The sequence below is a fragment of the Leopardus geoffroyi genome, chromosome A1 (assembly GCF_018350155.1).
Source record: "Leopardus geoffroyi isolate Oge1 chromosome A1, O.geoffroyi_Oge1_pat1.0, whole genome shotgun sequence".
NCBI classification, from domain to species: domain Eukaryota; kingdom Metazoa; phylum Chordata; class Mammalia; order Carnivora; family Felidae; genus Leopardus; species Leopardus geoffroyi.
In genome coordinates, this window is record NC_059326.1 from 233,720,522 (window position 1) to 233,741,261 (window position 20,740).

The window sequence follows — 20,740 nt, forward strand, 5'->3', positions numbered from 1 at the left end:
ACGTATCCAATGTCACAGCTAGCGGTAATTAAATCTCATGGAAGTATCATGGACCAGATGGATGGGCCTTCTCAACCCATCCCTGTTTGTGGGTTGGTGTCCTCAGGTCCTGCCTTCTTTAAACAGGCCCAGGGCATCCCTGCTCCAAGAGCAGAATGATAGGAGGCGATCTGCCCCCAGACAGGAGCAAACGAAGAGGTTTTAGCATGCCAGATTCTAAGCTGTTGAAGAAGGCAAATTAATTTTTACCCTCCTTTTTTAAAGAGCAAGATACTTAGCAATCATCTAGGATGGTTCATTCTCGCTCCCAGGCAAGGAGCTGCCTTCAGTTTTCTTTTTAGCAGCGCTATGCTTAGGCTTGACTTTGCGGACTTCAATTTGGTGTCTGTTCTTTATCACAAAGTCTCACTGAATTGAAGAACAGTGGAGGTACCTGGAGACTCACAGGAAAATGTCACCCTTCAATGCTACGCCCGGGGCTAACAACAGCACTGCCTCTGTGGATCTGTTTTAGGGTTCGTTTACATAATATACAGCACTCAATGCTATAAAGGTAGCACATGACGTAGCCGATAAATGCATATTATTACACAATCCTCTGTATTTACTGGTTATCTGGACAATAATTCTTAACACACAGTTTCCTTATCTCTGTGATTTTGTGATCTCTGCTATGGCAAATGATAGGATACCCCTGGAGGTGAGAATCTACCACTAGGAGCTCTTAGTTTGTCAGCTAAGGCTTTGTTTCCCAGACTTCAGGCATTTCTGACTCTCCGGTCTGTGTTCTGTCACTGCCCCCCTCCCTGCTTTCCAATCTCCCTCCATCCTTTCTTCTGAGCTCTTTCCCCAACTGACCCACTCCCGTGCCGTGGCTACTGTATCTGAGGATAGAGTGTGATCTCAGATAATGTTCAACACCAGGTGATGCCGACTCAGTAGCCAGGCTGAAGGCACAGAGAGATTTTATAACATAGGCCACTTCAGGAAGCCAGGACACGTGAAGACAGCCTAGTTGAGTCCGATTTGGAAGTGGAGCTCTCTGTGAGGCCCTGGGGCCACCAAGGATCCAACCACCACAGAGGAAAGTGGAGTCAACACGGAAGAGGCTCCGAGCAAGGCAGGCGTGATAGAAGAGTGGTGGGGAGTGCAGAGTTTAGGGTCACAAATCTGGGCCTCGCCTCTTGCAGCCGTGTAGCTCTGGGCATTCTCCTAACCCCGCTCGCCTCTATTTCCTGCCTTCTCAAATGGTAATGGCATAGCGTCTACGCTGAAGTCATGCTGTAGGGATGAAATTAGATTCTCCGTATGCCTGGTACAGATCCAAATGATGGCTTATTATCATTGTCTTCCAGACAGCACTCGTCCCGGAAACCACTGCCCACCCACATCGTATTGGCACCACATGAGGGATTTCCTGCTTTGATTTCAGTAAACAGACCCTTGAGGCAGAGCCGCAGGGAGAACGAGATAGATCACAGAAGGAATACGGACTCTAAAGTGAAGACGCCTAAGAAATTTCCGTGGACAGTTCCTCGCTGATGCACTAGCATCTTACTGGCTTGATGAGTCACGCCTTCTCAGGGCATCTTATGGGGTCCATAATATTTCCAAATTAGCTCAAGTTCTCTTTAATATGGTACGTGCCACTTAAAGAATGCTTCAAAAGCCCAAGAACCCAATATCTTTATAACATAGGACTCTGAGTATTAGATCTCAATATTACAATTTCAAATTTTCCCCCAAAATACAAATTAGAGCTCATTCCAACAAATAAAGTCACAGAGATGGATTCTGGAATAAGGTCACTGTTTGCAAGGAGGTGGCAGGAAACAATCTAATTGTGTATAATTTTACTTGGATATAATGCATTTTCTACAGAATAAATGTACTTCTCTGTGGGGAAACAAAAGCCTGACTTAAGTTTTGGGCTTTTCATGAATTATCCTAATGACTTCAATAAGAAATATTTAACTCCCCCAACCAACACGGATGTGAAAAGCTGAACCCCAAAACCAGAGGAACATGAAAAAGAGTTAGTGACTGTGATTGTGTGGTTGATGGCGACAGGGGACCTGTGGACACTTGGGTGAACCTTTTTTCTTTTTTTTTTTTTTTTTTTTGAGCAGGTCAGGCAGGCCTTATTTTCACTATAGAAAGGTTCGATTTCTCTTGCTTTTATCTCCAAGATTCCATAGATACGAAAATGTAATTTTAAGCAACATACTCGTTTTAAGAAAATTCAATTTTTTTTACTACATATTAAGGTTAAGAAGAGTCATTTTTAAGGAAAACAATTTAAAGTTCTAAGGTATTTACCAGGTGCCTTTTTCCATTTCGCTCTTTTAGACCTAGTAAAGTCACATTAATAACTACATTTTTAGAAGCTGAAAACAATCAAATCGAGCTTTTCACAAGCAGCTGCTCTTTTTAGAAGAAGTGGCCTTCAGAGTTACTCTAATTGATGATAATTACTTTCAGAAATATTTAAAAAAACCCAAGCCTTTAAAAATCAAAAAGTGGGACAAATAACATACCTTAAGGTACGGTTTTGAAAATTATGCTGACCCATTGGCACATCCTATTAAAAAAAAAAAGTTATTAGTTTCCAAAAGCACGCTTTAAAGAATGATCTTTCAGTGATGATCATTTATAACATTATTTCTCCTTTTATCATGGAAAGCATCATTTAGGTAACAAATAATTACCCCTGTGGAGAAGAATAGCTTAATTACAAATGTGAAAAGGATTAAAAGCTCAGTTTATACTTGGAATGTTGGTGTCATCTATAAACTCTGGATGTTAGAACTATCAGAGTTGTTGTCTGGAACTTTAAAATTTATATCCTGATATTTGCAGGTACGATTTCCCACAAGGGGCCTCAGGCAACTGCCGCTAGAGTTACTGCAGACAGCTTACAATCCTGTGAAAATGGAGTCTGATGTCAGACAGGTACTCAAACGTTCTTGAAAACACACACATCACCACAAAATGTACAGTCAAGCGTCATGCCCGAACTGGGCTGTCAAGAGACGGTGCCCTCGGTGAACTATGCAACAGCATGACTCACTGATCGAAAAGAAGAAATCCACACCTGATTGTGCCAGCAGTTTCTGAAAAGGGACTGAGAGAGGGACACTGGTCAGGGTTTATCAGTGGGGGACCCACTGCCACATGTTCAGTAGACTTACGAAAACCCGGAAGACCCCCTTTTATACATTTGTGGTGGAAATTAAAATAAAAGTTGAGACAAAGCTGCTCCAAGTGGCTCCAAAGAAACTTTTCTTGGCTGCTTTATCTACAGCATTAGATTAGGAAACATAGGTAGCCTAGGGAAAGGTACGGTATATATATATTTTTAAAAATAACTGAACTCCAAGGTTTATTACATAAGGTAAAATAATGCATTATTTACCAGCTCTATCAATGTTGAATCGGGAGTCAGTGGTGTTCTGCAGAGGGGATTAGATAAAAGAAATAACTTTTGGCAATGATACTGTTTGACCCTGGAATGTATTAATAAGAATGACCGTGGGGTCTTTCTCAAAGTGGGTAAGGGATACAGCCAAGCTGTATCATGAACTATAGACCCTGAACTTGCTTTTCATTCCTTCCGCAACTAAAACCTTAGCATAACAGGGCATCGCTCTCCCCTGGTGCCCTGAACTCTTGGTCTATTACTCCAAAGCATTAATTATGCCATGCCCTTTCCTTGCTGAAGATCCTCTGATGACTTCTCACTACACTTAGAATGGATTCCGCACAATGACCTCAGTGCATCTCATCCTTGATGACCTCTGTTCCTTACTGTTGATGAAACTAACTGCCACATCAGCCTCCTCTCTGCCCCCCGAAGACTTCAACTCATTACTATGTTGGGGCCAGTGGACTGATCTTCTCCACCTCCTCCCCAGTTTACTGCTCTCTTTCTCTGAGACAACCCCAGAGTCGCCACAAAGACATCTCCTTCCCAAAGACATCTCCATTTCATTTTCATCATCATCGACCTCAGCAGCAGCGGAGATGATCTTGTTGGTTGCCTGGTTTCCGACTTAGGGTCTCTTGCTTCCCAACAGACTGGCAACTGCTCTTGGACCTGTCCTGGCAGTTTCCCTGGTTGACCGATGGGTGTGATCTTCTGTCAGATCACGTTTACTTGTTAGTTGGGAAAAAACACCAAGGAAGTTGAGAGGAAAGATATAACCAAGTCAAAACAAGTACGTGGATCTGGGGGCCTTGGGTGTTGTCACTCTGAGCTGCTGGGAGTAGGGAGCACAGGGCAGATGGGGAAAGTTCGCTGCTGCCTAACAACCTGAGGGTTATGTAACATTCCATTTTCTTTTCTGCCTCAACTGCATCCCTAGTACAATTAACTCCATCGTATGTGAAATTTTACTCACAGATCATTTTAAAATCAAACGTCATTGCGATTATTCTAAGTGCTTCGCCGTATTCAGTTTTCTGGCCCCCTGTGGGTCTTTCTATTTTCTCTCTGCATTTCAGCCATCTTATTGAGAGTGTCCCTGTTATAAAGCGCTTTGGCACTTTATTATCTGTTAGAAGTTGGGAGTGACATAAATAAGGAGCTACAACAATAGAATGTTCACTGCCCCTGACACAGCTTGAACATTTCCACAATGAAAAGACAGTCTGGATGCTGTGTTTCAAACCGCAAGGGCATGATGGCTTCATTTGTTCTTTTATTAGGATGTGCAGGCTTTCTTACTTCCTGAGAGCAAACAAACAAACAAAATACCGCCACAAAAAGTTCAGTTGTATTTAGTTGCTAATAAGTGAGTTAAATAACAAGTAAGCAAACTGGTCCTGGGTTACAGAGTTATAATGTAAAATCACTCTGGTTGAAACCCTTAGCAAGGTGAGCCTGGCACTCATTCACACCTCGATAGCTGTTTCTAAGGGGTCTCTTCAAGGAGGAGAAGGGGTTAGGCTTGTTTCACTGCAGACCACTTATTCTGACAGGAGATGCCCAGCCTTCTGGTTTAGGAAACTAGCTTGGGTCTGGCGCGCGCCTGCGCTCTGGAACACAGGGAGAGCTCACCGTGGTGCTGATCTTGCCGTTCTCCGTGGTCATGCTATCTCGGTGATGCAGGTGTGCAAAGGGCTTGGCTGCTCCCCAGGACTCCAGGTACCGGGTCATGCGGACGGAAGCCCTCATCTTGGCTCCATCGAGGGTGTGGCGAGGTCTGAAGAGGTGAGGACTCCGTCGTTCCCCCTTGGGGTGAGAAACAAAGCATTACACCTGGCATACCAAAGGGGCAAAACTTCTCCTTCCTGCCCCCTCGCCCCGACTAAGCGATTCCTCCCACATCGCCCCCTCACTCCCCGTGGCTTCTGTCCTCACTCCCTCAGTGTGATTGGTTCCCAGTATTACAAGCTGCTTGAGCTGAGTGATTTTTTTCCCCAAATAGCAAAAGATAACTGTAATTTAAACTTAGGAAAAAATAAGCCATTTTCATGGGCATTTTTATAAAGTAAATACTTAAACCAGATAGGCTGATCTGTTTCAACTTTTTCTTGATGACTGTGGTCTCCTAAAGTGACAGGTGTTAGAGATTGGGGCTGTTTTATGATGCTAAACGGTCTTACTCATCTGTGTTCTGGTATTCTTTGCCTGAACACAATGTTCTTTGTACACATTTATTTATTTATTTATTTGATTCTTCCCTCTGCCTATCACCCCACAGGTCTTCTTGACTGTCACTCGTCCGTCTCCAAATCAACTGTCAAGTTAGCTGCAAGTGTCTTCCCAAAGGGGAGCCCGGAGTTTCAGGGAGGTTACCATGAGTGAACATCCATACACTTGATCTTGTTGATTTTGTTTCTTGCTGATATATTGCACCTACCAGCTGTGTGACGTAAGAGAAGTTACATAACCCCTAGGAGCTGCAGATTCTTAGTCTGCAAATAGCAGTGACACTCATTTGGCAGGAATTTGAGAAGGGCTGTGAGAAATGAGAGCTCCAAGCCCTTGCTCTGGCCTGACATTTGGTGTGAACGGAGCAAGAGACAGCTCCTAACTTTCTTTCTGGGTGGCTTGGACGGTCTTCCAGGTAACGGAGGATTTTATCGCATCCAAGTTCACCTTGTCTGCACATACATGTACTCACATGAACGCACCTGTGACATTTAGTTGCCAATCTTTTGGGTATTTCTTCCTTTCCTTCTTCTTGTATGTTCATCCTACTTCATCTCATTAGATTTTTATCATCTGAATTCCTGAGCAAAACCTTCTGTCTTTATGTAATTTCCCAACTGCCAGGGTGGGCACACTGAGGGACTTTCAGGAGCATCGTGGACTAACTTATACATTGCCTAACGCTGACTAACACATACAACCTGTCATATAGACAGTAATCTCATCACACAAGCAAGCATTTTTTTCCCAATGGTTTCTTTAATGTTTTAACTTATTATAAAACACGTTCCATAATTAAATGGCTGCATGCATTTACAGTAATTTTAGAGGCAAAGACTAGTAGCACATTAAACTGATTCTCGACTAAAAACACTTACCTGTATCAGTAATTTGCCCTTTTCCCTTTTAAATCACAGAAGTCATAGGCTAATTATAGACTCTTTACAGTACTGACCTTGGGGTTGATTACAAAGTAGGTTTTCACCAGGTGCTGTTTTAAATATGGGTCTCTGATGTCACCATCTCCTTCCTCCACTTTATAAGCGCCATTCAAGTGTTCCAAGGTGACAGAAGAAATGTGAACACGTCTGAAATTCCATTTTAAAACCATAATCAAGATAAACATGGATACACATGAAGATTTTTCTGTTTACTTGTGATGTCAGGAATAATACCTTCTCCCCCCACCCTCCCGCCCCAGTGAAGGAAAGGTTGTATAAGGCCGTATGTTCTTGGTAAAAATGACTGTAAGGTTTATATTTTATGAAATGGGGCTCTGGATAGATGCTCACAGAGGTCATGAGATATTAACATTTGGAGCTTCTCTGCGTTTACGGAAACCTGCATGGTGGGTGTGGTGAATTACAGCCAATAAAACTCGATCATATTGAAGTTTTGTGTGTGAGGATATTTTTGGAAACATATGCCAGAGGCATTTTTGGGAGTATGCTGATCTACACACAACTATGGATGACTTAGTTCCATGCTTCCCACGCTTCACCAAATTATTGCACTTGCATCAAAATCCTCTTGTCTGAAACATGCTCTTCTAGCCACAGGTAGCTGCTGCCTCGTCCTCATTTCAATAGTACTGGTTTCAGAGGTCATTGGTCAAGAGAAATGCCATTGTACTGCATTAGAAAACATCTTTCCCTTTGGGTACTATTTACGAATTTGCAAATAAAAATAATTCAGGATCTGATATCCAGAGTCTTTTGACCATAGGTCATGGGGTAGTGGAATTGAGTGAGACTTGAGAGTTCAAGTTTATTGGATTAATGTAGATCACTAGGGCAGGAATAACATGCTACTAAACGGAGGCAACAGAAGCCGTCAGACATGAGCAGTCAATCCCTTGTTAATCTCTTGCTGATCATTCATTTCTAACCATGCGCACAGCGTGAAGAGAGAAATCCAGTCCGGCCTTACCCAGGAACCCCTCCGGCTTCCATGTGATTGGCTAAGGTAACGTCATGTGACCACACGTCATACTGCCACTTCTGCAGACCGATCACGCCGCAGAGGACGTTCCCAGAATGCACTCCGACGCGCATGTTGATATCCACGCCGGTGGCGTCCCTCACTTTCCTAAAGAGAAGGCAGGCAACGTCACCATCCGGGGATATCGTCTTCTTCCTGTAACTCTTGGCCAATTTTCAGGGCATTTTATTACTCAGAATTTCTCAGACTGCTGGAAATACAGTCCTGACTTCTTCCCGGGGCAGAAGATTGCAGCTCTGAGCCAAGAGAAAGGGCGTTTTTTTCCTGGTTACTCCCAGACTACACCAAAAGCTCCCAAGCTGTGGCTCTCCAGCCACATCAGGCCAGACTGTCAGCACTAATGTAACCTTTTGGCTGTAACTTCTACTTTTTCAACAAATATGTGTATCAGGCACCTGTCACGTGTGGACACCTGCTGTGAATTTTCACCCTAGGATCGTGTGACATCGCCTCGTATTGTCAGAAACGGTCTGAGATGCCATATAGGATTCTAGCACTCGGCACAATGTACACCTCCAATGAATATTTTCTGCCGATAAGGGGCAATATGGCTTATTTAATAAGCCTGATAATGACTTCAGCCTGAATAGGAATTTCTTAACAAACTAACCATGACTTCAAAGTGCTTCAATCGTGCACATTCTTTAACAGCAACAAAACTCCATAAAAGTTTTAATGGTGCATAAGGTGTCATTAAAAAGAAACTAACTTTAGGGGTGCCTGGGTGGCTCAGTTGGTTGAGCCTCCACTTTGGCTCAGGTCATGATCTTGTGGTTCCTAAGTTCGAGCTGTGCATCGGGTTCTGTGCTGACAGCTCAGAGCCTGGAGCCTGCTTCAGATTCTGTGTCTTCCTTTCTCTCTGCCCCTCCCCTGCTCTCTCTCTCTCTCTCAAAAACTGAATAAACATTTAAAAATTTTTAAAAAACTAATTAAAAAAAATCATTTGAGAAATACTTTAGGACCCTATTAGCAACTCCTTTACAGAGACAAATGAAGAACATCCTTTAACAGCAGATGGAAATGCTTGTTTATTTCTGCCAGCTAAATACATTTATCAATTAAAATATTACTGCAAGTATGGAGAGGTGCCCGGTACATGGAGAGAACTATCCCAGAGGAGACGTGGAAGGAAGCAATGACATTGATTGCAACCCAGCAGAGAGAAGGTCACCAGGTGTGGGCTACAGTAAATAAACATCTCAAAATGACGTAGGCCTGGATATCATGCTTCAGTGATAAAATGACATCATTTGAACAAGCTAAAAATGGTAAGAAATGGACCCACAGTGTAAAAAGAAATGGTTTCCCGTAAGAAGAATCTAAAAAACTGTTCCTTCCCCTCCCTCCCCTCTCTTCCCTTCCCTTTCTCTTTCCCTATCATCCCATTCTGTTTCACAAAACAGATCACAACCTATTCGGTACTAGCAATTCATCCAAACTCTTCCATCCACATGATGGGCCAGAGCCTCCACATGACATTGGAGAGCTGCACACCCCCCTCACTCCATCCTCCATCAGCAATGGGTGCGTATGGCTGCCTGGGCACCATATGGGCCGTAGCTCTGGGCCTTTGCTCGAGGTGGTCCCTCAAGAGTTCTGCTCCTCACTGCCCTGAGCCTCTCTTTCCTGACAGGGCGCAGATGTCACATGGCCTTCCACGAGCAGCTTAGGCACGACCTCATCCGGGAAGGCCTTCTGCGTTCTCCTTGTGGGTTGATGTGGGAACCCCACCTCTGTGCTTCAGCCTCTCTGAGTATAGTCGAAACTCCCCATCTGTGTCCACATCTGCTCTCAGAGTATCAGCCCCATGGAGACACAGACCTGGTCTGAGTGGTTTGTATACCCATCAGTGGATTCAGGGTCTAGTACAACATAGACACTTGGTATAAGTTTAGTAATTGATGAATTACTGGCCATTTCTGAAGGATTTATTGTGTTTCTGTCTTTGGGAGATAATGATCCTGAAAAGTTTGTTGTAGAACCTATAATTGTTCTTAAGATTTTCTGTTATTGAGACAGAACATTTCCAACCACGTGGCATTTCCGTTTATCAAATATGGTCAGCAGAAAGTCACGAGGGAATAAGAGGTTCGATGACGCACTCTGTGGTTGGCCACTTTGACAGAACTGACTGGTGAAAGATTTGGCTCTTTAAAACCACCTCCATGGCCTTTATGTCTTTTTTAGAAAGATGGGTTGATCAAGGGTTCAAATGAATTGACTGACCAAATGTTTTCATGGATTTGGATGCAACCTGGGTGATCTATAGAAAAATAGTGAAATAGTTGCTTAAAGCTTGCAATAATAGTAGACAATCTGGGCGCGTGGATGGCTCAGTCAGTTTAGCATTAGACTCTTGATTTTGGCTCAGGTCATGATCTCATGGCTTGTGAGTTCAAGCCCCATGCATGGAGCCTGCCTGGGATTCCCTCTCTCTCCCCCTCTCTCTGCCCCTCCTCTGCTTATGCTCTGCACTCTGCCCCCCGGCCTCAAAATAAATAAATAAACTTAAAAAATTATAGTAGACAATCTCTTCCATTTCAGAGGAACCCTAGTCACTTATAAAGTCAGGGCTCTGCATATTACTTTTTTTATTAAAAACAGTTTACACTTTCATGACAGGGGGAAAAAAAATCTCTCTAAGCCTTGGGAAGATTCCAAACCACAGCTGACGTGCTTCCCTGTGGTGCTTGGCTAATAGAGAATGAGGTGCTGAACAGGTGTGGAGGTCCAAACACGGAAGAAAAATACAGACAAATGTTCTTTGATCCATGTTGCTGGTTCCTAGGAAAAACCTGAGATAATATGGCAAAATTCTATGTTCAAGCGTACCCTTTCTGTCCACCAGCTTAAAAACTTAGAATTCTTGCATTCATCCTCATCGTATGGCTCAATAAGTGGGAACAGAAATATTTGCCCTTGTATTTTAGAAGAACAAATAATTCCTGACATTTGCTGAGATGCCCTCTCTTTTCCTGCCCTTTATTGTAAGTGCAACAAAATAACCTATTACTGATTATTTTGTCAAATGCATATGAGCTGAACAGATGACCTACACCAGGGAGACAATGTGAAAGCTCTTGGTCAAGGAGTAGCAGCTCATGGAGACACACAACCGTTGCCTAATTTGAAGCTTAAATTTAGTTTAATAAGCAAGAGTTCTGGCAAGTTTCCTCAAATCTTTTAACATTACTGAGATTCTGGACGTGTGAGATAGTACTTATGCATCTATGATGGATGGATAAATAAAACGTGATATATACATACAATGGGATCTTATGCCCCACCATAAAAGGAATGAAGTATTGAGACATTGCGCAACGTGGATGAACCCTGAAAATGTGATACTATGTGAAATAAGCCATACTCTTAAACAATAAATATTGTGACTCCACTCATACAAAATATCTAGAAAAGGCAAATTCATAGAGACAGAGAGTAGAAAAGGAGTTACTAGGGGCTGGGAAGAGAGGGGAAGGGGAGTTCTTGCTTAATGGGTATGAAGTTTCTGCTTGGGAGACCACAAAGTCCTGGAAGTAGATAGTGGTGATGGCTGCACACATTTTAAATGTGCTTAATGCCACGGAATTGTACATGTCAACTTGTTAAAGGGCAACATTTATGCTATGTATATTTTACCACAATAAAAAAATAGAACAGAAAAAAATTACTGATGAACTGGTGACATGTGAATGCACAGAATGTAAACATTCTTTCTCCGAGAAGCTCTTCAACATGCTGGAGTAAGGAAAACATAGCAGAACTGGAAAACAGTTGCTTCAAAAGCAGAAGTAAAATTTTAGTAAAAGGGTGGGTTGTTTAATCCAATATATTACTCATGCACACAATAAATATATTTGTCCTTTACAAAGTCTTTCCACATCAACTGGAAAAAGAAATCCAGAAGAAAATGCTTTCCTTCACTAGAATCCATTTCATCCCGTGTTCAAAACTAACACTGGGGTTGCCTCCGGGGACAGGTTATAAATTTGAGAAAACCTATTAGCTTTACTGATTAGATTCACTCACATGGTCTAGACCGATGGTGTCCAAAATAGTTAATTACTATGGGCACAAAGTAAAAATATTTTTCATGTCGGAGAAGACAAACGAGTTACTTATGGGAAGAAGCAGGAAGAACAAGGTGATTCCCACATGATGGATTTTGGGTGGGAAGCAGACTAATCCTTCTTCAGTTCTTTCTTCCGTTCCACTTACTTCATCTGTCTCCCAACGCTGTTCTGCCCACAGTTGTCTAAGCTTGGGATCTGAACAACTGAGGCTTCCCACACTCAGTGGAGGCAGTGCGGGCTTCAGTATTTATTCCTGGACAGCCTTGGGAAAGCCCCCACAAACGTTGCAGGCCATTTCATCACATGACTAGTATATACAATGGCCAAACACGTGACTGCTTGACTTGTTGCTTTCTCACTGAAAGCCCCATTTACTCTGGGGCAAGGAGATGGAACATCAACCATAATTCCTGTCCTGTTTAGACTGAAAATGTGTGGAGGAGGGGGTAAAGTCACTCGACCAAAATAGGCAATCAAAAAACCCAAAAAACTAAAATCTTTGAATCCTACAAACAACAAGCAAGAGCTTTTACCATTTGGAAGAATATTCTGGCTTCTACCAAAGGCATTATGAGAGCATATTATGGCACTGGTATAAAAAATTAACTCTATACCTCACACTTTTAGCCGGCATTTGTCACCATAATATTATTCTATGTAAGTAAATTTTCTCTAAAATTATGACGAAAACATACACTATGGATATAAACTGAAATTAAATTAATAGAACTGAGCATTTTTGACTAGATCCAGTAATTTTGGACTAGATTTTTATATTAATTGTGGTCTGATGATAAAAACTACTTTCTCTCTGACACCCTGAGTTTAGCCATACTGTTTGCCAGAAATTGTTTATATAAAAGTATTTGAATCACTACATTGTATACCCGAAACTAACATTACACTGTATGTTAACTAACCAGAGTATTTTATTAAATTTTTTATTAAAAATTTTTTAACGTTTATTTATCATTGAGAGAGAGAGAGAGAGAATGACAGAACACGAGCAGGGGAGGGGCAGAGAGAGAGGGAGACACAGAATCCGAAACAGGCTCCAGGCTCTGAGCTGTCAGCACAGAGCTTGATGCGGGGCTCGAACCCACGAACCGTGAGATCGTGACCTGAGCCGAAGTGAGACACTTAGCCAACTGAGCTACCCAGGAACCCCTAACTAACCAGAATTTAAATAAAAACTTAAAAAAAAAAGAAGAAAATTTTTGTCACATGATAAGAGCACAGACTTAAGCTCAGAGCAGATATTTAAATGAAAAAAAAAGTCACTCTTGAAACCACCCAAACCATCCCTGCCCATAGATATCTATCTTCGTGTTGCTCTCCGCTAAGGCTAGTGGTAACAATACACTTGGAGAAGTCTTACTCTGGACCCAGTTACTCAGACACCAATAACTGAGTCTCTGAGCCTTACATTTAAATGCACAGTAATGTGTTTAATCCCAGTAGAGAGAAAAACAGAAACAGTCGTGAGCATTCTAACTTGAGAGTATTAAACAGTTAAAAAGGGTCCTACTGAGCATTACACTTACTTTATGGCTTCACACATATCCAGTCCCATTTTCACACAATTCTTGGCATGGTTCGGGAGAGATATGGGGAGTCCGGACACGCAGTAGTAGCAGTCTCCCAAAATTTTTATTCTCATGCACTCATTCTCCTGGAAGAAGAGATCACAGAATTGCACTCAGAGCTTACATCTGGTTTAGACTTTCCGAATATCATCATCAGGTGCTATTTCTACTGACACGGCGTGGCCGTCACCAGGGTTTGTGGGGACAGAAATGACCAGCGGTTGGGTTTCCCTTCATCACCCAACAAGAATGAGCCACCCCATGGCCATGTGCTGAAGCAGTAAGACGAAGGAAAAGGGGAAGGAAAGGAAAGCAGAGAGAATGCTCTGGAATGATTTACACTTAACAGCAGCAGAAGAGTATAAGATCATTCTCTTCAGTCCAAACATCCCAAATACTGATGGTGAAGTGAAATATTCCAAGGAAAGTAAATGATGACTGGAACTTGACTGGAATTACAATCGCATGTCATTTCCTACTATACTCATGGTTTTTATTTTATTTTGTTTTAATTTTATTTTATTTTATTTTTAAATATGTAATGTTTATTTTTGAGAGGGAGAGAGAGAGAGGGGCAGAAAGAGAGGGAGACACAGAATTTGAAGCAGGCTCCAGGCTCTGAGTTAGCACAGAGCCTATTGCGGGGCTCGAACCCACAAACTGTGACATCATGCCCTGAGCCGAAGTCGGACAGTTAGCCAACTGAGCCACCCAGGTGCCCCTTCATTTATTTTAAAACTGAAGTAGATTCTTACCTGCAGAATATAGCTTCTGATAAACATCTCCACAATACAAAAAGTTACCACCCAACATGGCCAAGTAATTTCAAATGTAATTCTGACCTCAGGTTAAACTTTTGATACAAAGTTGGACTCGTTATTTTTCATGCCTCAGTTGTTTTTATATTATGATATTGAGATTAACTTCATTCATATGCATTAATCCTACATGCATTTCTAACTTTTCTAGTTACTTTACAGACTCACCACTAAGGAAAAGAGAAAAGGAAAGAAAAAAGAAGCAAAAACCGAAAGATATGCCAAACACAGGTTTTTTTTCTTTCGTAACACTAACACAGGCTTGCATATAAACTGAACAAATCTGAAATAATAAAAACGAACATAACATTTTCTTGTTCTCAAGTAGGTGTTAGGTTTCTTGAAGATTCTTCATATTTCTTTCCCTGTCTGATAGAGAGTGCACAAGTTAGGGCATATTTTCATACTTTTCTATGGAGCTTGGTAATTTCTGATTACAAATATCATTAAGTAATAAAAAGGCAAGCAATTATGTATTAATAGGGCTTCTGTCTCATACTTCCTAAATACGTATCCTGAATCTTGAAAACACCAAGTTTAATAAAAGTGAATTCTTGGCATCCTTATCAAAGATCAGTTGACTGCATATTCAGTTGACTACATATATATATATATATGTATATATATATATATCTTATATATATATATATAAGATATAACTTATCTTTGATAAGTTTAATCAAATGTTTGTCTATTTATTTATTTATTTATTTATTTATTTATTTATTTCTGGGCTCTTGATTCTCTTCCATTGGTCTGTATATCTTTTTTTTTTAAAACGATTTATTTATTTATTTATTTATTTGAGAGAGAGAGAGAGAGAGACAGAGCATAAGCAAGGGAGGGGCGGAGAGAGAGGGAGACACAGAATCCAAAGCAGGCTCCAGGCTCTGAGCTGCCAGCACAGAGCCCGATGCGGGGCTCGAACCCATGAAGCGTGAGATCATGACCTGAGCTGAAGTCAGACGTTCAACCGACCGAGCCACCCAGGCCCCCCTGTATGTCTGTTCTTAATGCCAGTATCCTACTGCTTGGATTCTGTATCTTCACAATACATTTTGAAAACAGGAAGTGTGATGCCTGCAGCTTTGTTCTTCTTGCTTCAAAGTGCTTCGGCTCTTTGGGGTCTTTTGTGGTTTGATGTGAATTTTAGATTGCTTTTCTGTTTCTGTAAGAGACGCCCCTGGGATTTTTATAGGAATTGCGTTGAATCTGGAGATGCTGTGGGTAGGAAGGACGTTTTAGCAATATTAGTTCTTCCAACCCTTGAACATGAAATGTCATTCTATTTATCTGTCATTTTAGATTTCTTTTTTCATCCATGTTTTATAGTTTTCGGCATACAGGGCATTCACCTGCTTGGCTAAGTTTATTCCTACGTATTTTATTCTTTTTGATGCGAGTGTAAACGGGACTATTTTCTTCATTTCCTTCTCAGACACTTCACTATCAGCATAAAGGAATGGAACTCATTTTCGTACACTGATTTTGTATCCTGCAACTTTACCAAACTCATCTAAAAGCTCTAACAAATTTTGTGGACATTTAAGGGTTTCCTGTACACAAGGTTATACAATGGAAACAGATAATTTTACTTCTTCCTTTCTGATTTGGGTGCCTTTTATTTCTTTTTCTTGCCTAATTGGTCTGGCTAGGACTTCCAGTACTATGGTGAACAGAAGTGGTGGGAGCAGACATCCTTGCCATGTTCCCAATCTTGGAAGAAAAGCTATCTCTTCTCCTCCATTGAGTAGAAAGTTAGCCATAGGCTTTCATATATAGCTTGATTGTGTTGAGGTGAGTTTCTTCTATATGTTATTAGTTAAGAGGTTTTTTTAAAAATGTTTATTTATTTAGTTTGAGAGAAAGAGAACATGCATGAGTTAGGGAGGGACTGAGAGAGAGAGGGAGAGAATCCCAAGCAGACTGCACACTTATCAGTGCAGAGCCTGATGCGTGGCTCAATCTCACGAACCATGACAGCATGTCCTGAGCTGAAGTCAAGAGTCAGACACTTATCCCGACCGAGCCACCCAGGTGCCTCTAGTTAAGTTTTTATCATGAGAAGGTATTTAATTTTATCAAGAGCATTTTTTGCATCTATTGAGATGATCATGTAATTTTTATCCTTCATTCTGTTAATGTGGTCTATCGTGCTGATTGATTTGTGTGTTGAACCATCCTTGCATCCCAAGAATAAATCCAAATTAGTCATTGTGTCTGGTCCTTTTCGTGTGCCTTTTAACTCAGCTTACTAAGTGAAATAAGCCTGACTTTATTTAGGATATCCAGCGTGTAGATAGGGCATGATCTCACTTGTATGAGGGATCTAGGATAGTCAAGTTCACAAAAGTAGAGAGTAGAAAGGTGGTTGCCAGGCCTAGGGGAAGGAGAAAATAGGGTGGTGTCAGTCATAGGGTACACAGTTTTTGTTAATTTTTTTTCCATTTATTCATTTTTGAGAGAAAGAGACAGCGCACAAGCAGGGTAGGGGCAGAGAGAGAGGGAGACCCAGACTCCGAAGCAGGCTCCGGGCTGCGAGCTGTCAGCCCAGAGCCCGACGCGGGGCTCGAACCCACAGACCGCGAGATCATGACCCGAGCCGAAGTCGGACGCCCAACCGACCGAGCCACCCAGGCGCCCCAGGGTACAGCTTTTGTTACATAAGATGAGTCAGTGCTAGGGATCTACTGTATAGCATAGTGTCCATAGTTAACAATACTGGGCTGTAAACTTAAAGCTGTGCTAAGAAGGCAGAACTTATGTTAAGTGTTTTAAGCACATCATCATCGATCAGAAATAAGGAGGACAAAAGGAGACTTTTGTATGTGGTGGGTTTGTGAATGGCATAGACTGTGGTGACGGTTTCCCAGGTGTACGCTTATCCCCAGGCTCATTACATGTCACATATTAAATATGTATAGTTTTTGGTAGTATGTCAATTATACCTCAAGAAAGTGGTTAAAATGTTTTAAAAAGTAACAGTGAATGACCCACGATTTGGAGTTCCTCAGTTCAGTTATGTGCTTTATGTAGAATTCACTCAGTTGATTGAGCCGTTTGCTTACGATGCTGGCCACCTCCAAGTTATGTAACCACGAGGCATGAACTCGTACCCAAAACATGCTCCCTCTGTGACCAACAGTGGATGGACCAAGCCATCCTAGGCTGTACCCTGGTATTGCCTGGACATTCCTTTGTTAAAATCATCAGAGAGGAACAGGAAGTCACAGTAAGTACTTCTGTTATGAGCAATGAGTTTTGTCTTCCCTAATTTCGTATGTTGAAGTTCTAACACCTGGTACCTCTGAACTTGACCTCATTACAGATATAACTAATTAAGAGGAGGTCATACAGGAGTTGGGTGGGCGGCTAATCCACTATGATTGGTGTCCTTATAAAAAGGGGAGATACTGACACGGAGACTTGCACAGAGGAAGAACGCCATGTTATCACCCACCCAGACTGGCATGTTTCTTCCTAATGTGACAAAAATGATCTCTTATTAATTCCAACTTTTAAGACATTATTTATGTTTTAAACAATCTTCTAAAAAATGAGCATCCAGGGGCGCCTGGGTGGCTTGGCTGGTTAAGCGTCCGACTTTGGCTCAGGTCACGATCTCATGGATTCGAGCCCCGCATTGGGCTCTGTGCGGACAGCTCGGGGCCTGGAGCCTGCTTGGGATTCTGTGCCTCCCTCTCTCTCTGCTCCTCCCCTGCTTGTGCTGTGTCTCTCTCTGAAAAATGAGTAAACATAAAAAAGTTTATAAAAAAAAAATAAGTATCCAAAAAAACTCAACTTTTTCCTTTGGTTTGGTAAAGGAAGAAAGCAGTGCTACACTCTGATTTTTTAAAATCCCCAGTGAGATCCACCATGGCCAGGCAGGCAGCATAAGGCATCTCCCGGGGAGCCTGACCCAGGAGTGACTCTGTGAACATCAACACGCCACATTTATTCCAAAGAGGCTTGGGTGGAATGTTCTGTATGGTTTAAAAGTGAGGTAAATCTTGCAGCGAACTAAATTTGGGACCAATTCTGTCTTCCCTCTATAAATAATTCATTTCAATAAGCATAATGAAGTCTTTCTTGCTGGAAACAATTCCAAGAGAGAATGAGGCTGACCAGTAATGTGTTATGAGATGGAAGTAAAGGGCTAGCAAGGAAGAAAAAAGTGTTTATCGCTCTTCCCACAAGGAACCCTAATGGTTCCAGCAGATACGCAAGTTGTAGTGTGGATTTCAGATTACCTGTCGCCATTTCCTCTCGGTGAAATTTCCCATCCACGAGCAAATGAATGGCAAACAGTGAACTTACATTTCTGTTCAGGGGGCACAAGGGTTAATGGATATGAGTGAATTTTTTCAACAGTAAATTTTTACAATAGTAAATAATGGGCTTAGGTGGAAAATAGGCATCCTATTTATTCTAGGGGTTCTTCCAGAGTGCTGGGTACATGAATTACAACTGGACGGGTTACAACCGGATGAGGGGCAATCACGTTTCCAACTCCTGACATCGAAATGCCTAAAAAGAGAAGCCTAGAACAGCACCGTGCAGAGGGATGTGCATCTTAAATCTTACCATCTTGAACATATTTACTATATGTGTGTTGAGTTCTGTCTAAGCAGAAGTTTTAAATATAGATGCAAACCTGCTAATTCTGTGCTACAACGTTTCTCATCCCCAAGAAAGGGCCGAGGCTCATCAGGGCCCAATGGCAAGTATACCCAATGAATGTATAAACACTATTCCTAAATAGTGCTTTACGCAAAAGCCAAAGGTTGATAAGGGACCAGAGAAAAAGTGAGCCAAGATTTTATAAATCCTCCAAGTGGAAGGGACTCACTAACACTCACCTTTGCAATTTGATCGAACTTTCCAAAGAGCTCGTTCAGCATGTGGACCAGCTCTCCTGGGGAGCAGTCACTGGCCAACCGGGTGAAGCCAACGATGTCTGCGTACAGGATACTGTGGGAGGAAGGGGGGCAGCGTGTGCAGGTTTATACTTGTTAAGAAGTAATGATACTTTTGTCCATTAAAACAGTATATAGCTTTATTTAACATCTACGTTTATATTTTGCAAGAAAAACGGCATCTCCCCAGATAGGAAATTCATACACATTTTGCCAAACGTTCCCATTAAAAATGTTTTCTTTGATGCTGAGTTTTTATAATTAAAATGGGAGAAGAAAAAGTCACATGGCACACTTTGTCCATTCTAGTCCATTCGGACTGATCACCTTTATTCCTTCATGGCCAGTCCCACCCTCCCTCCCTGGTTCATGAGGTGTTCGCCCTGAGAGTTCATGACACTGGCCTGATTCAGATTATCAGTGGAGTATGCTTCTGTTTGCTTGTATAAGGGCCTGAGAAAGAATTCTAAAATTCCTGCTGGCAGTTTGAGATTCAGGATTTGGGAAGCAACGGATAGCTGCGACCCTCATATCTATAAATTCCTCTCCTCCTCATTATTATTAACATTATTATCGTCATCATTAGGGAGTAAAGAGCTAGTATGTATTAACAGAGAAGAAACATTTTGTTGAGTGAATGGCTGAAGCAGAACTAAAAGTTAACTCATCTTTACTGTGTACAAAACGAACAATTCTCATTGAAAAAAATTAAAAAACCCTCCGGTATCATCTGGACTCTCTGTAATATCCACATACCATGTCTGCCTCTTTGCTTATGTCTGGCCCGTCCAGGATGAAAAAGCCATACGTTTTCATATGTCTTATGAAAATAATTTGTACTCCATGCCATTTATGTATGCGTTTACATTTTTTTTAAGTTTTAGGTATTTAAGTTACTTAAGCGTCCCGACTATCCTTTATAAATTTAAATGGAATCCAACACTGCAAACGTGTCCCAGACAATCTCTGAAGGCACCTCCTCAAGCTGCTTCGCCGACCCTTTGCCTCCACAGTCAGCTTCCAAGATGGTGCCAGCGAGCCTCACTTCCTGGTACTTACATTCTTGTACTGTCCCTCCCCCACACAGGGACTCGCATAGGGGTGACCTGCGTCATCAAAAGGATGCTGCAGAAATTCGAGAAATGGCTTCCAAAGGCTAGAACATAAAAGAATTGCGGTTTCCCCTTGACTCTCTCTTGGATCCCTTGCTCTGGGGAAGTGAGCTTTCGTGTTGTAAGAGCGCTCAAGCAACCTACGAACAGGCCCAAGGATGAGGAACTGAGGCCTCCAGCCAACAGTTGGGATAAACTGCAAATTATCTGAGGGGCCACCTCGGAGGCAGATCCCCCACCCCCACCCCCCCAGCAGCCTGCCCAACGGCAGGCCTGAATCCTCAGTGTAAGGCAGAACCACCAGGCTAAGTTGCTCTCAAAGTCTGACAAACAGAAACTGTGAGATGGTGTCTATTGATGTTTTACACCACGAGGTCTGGGGGATACTCTGTTACGTAGAAAGTGCTAACTAAGACGGCATGGGAGCCTTCATCATCGGCCTGAGGTTGGTGGCATGGCCACTCATTTTTTACAGGTCTCTCTGTTCCTGGATTGTATCACAGGTACTTAAAGATGTTCTGGGACCCTGTTTAGACACAGCTGCATTTATCTTCACATGTTTTAAATACTCCATGTGT

General features: G+C 42.0%; 1 protein-coding gene across 4 annotated transcripts in view; it reads right to left on the bottom strand.

Moving 5' to 3' along the window:
* ADCY2 (adenylate cyclase 2) overlaps positions 1 to 20,740 on the bottom strand; it is a 417,821-nt gene that overhangs the window by 111,231 nt on the left and 285,850 nt on the right. For all 4 annotated transcript variants that reach the window (XM_045442405.1, XM_045442396.1, XM_045442387.1 and 1 more), the window contains 6 exons: positions 18,994 to 19,105; positions 13,275 to 13,402; positions 7,586 to 7,744; positions 6,612 to 6,744; positions 5,060 to 5,233; positions 2,538 to 2,581 (listed from right to left, as the gene is read on the bottom strand). In XM_045442405.1, the coding sequence (XP_045298361.1) occupies positions 2,538 to 2,581; positions 5,060 to 5,233; positions 6,612 to 6,744; positions 7,586 to 7,744; positions 13,275 to 13,402; positions 18,994 to 19,105 (750 nt within the window). The remainder of the gene's footprint in view (positions 1 to 2,537; positions 2,582 to 5,059; positions 5,234 to 6,611; positions 6,745 to 7,585; positions 7,745 to 13,274; positions 13,403 to 18,993; positions 19,106 to 20,740) is intronic.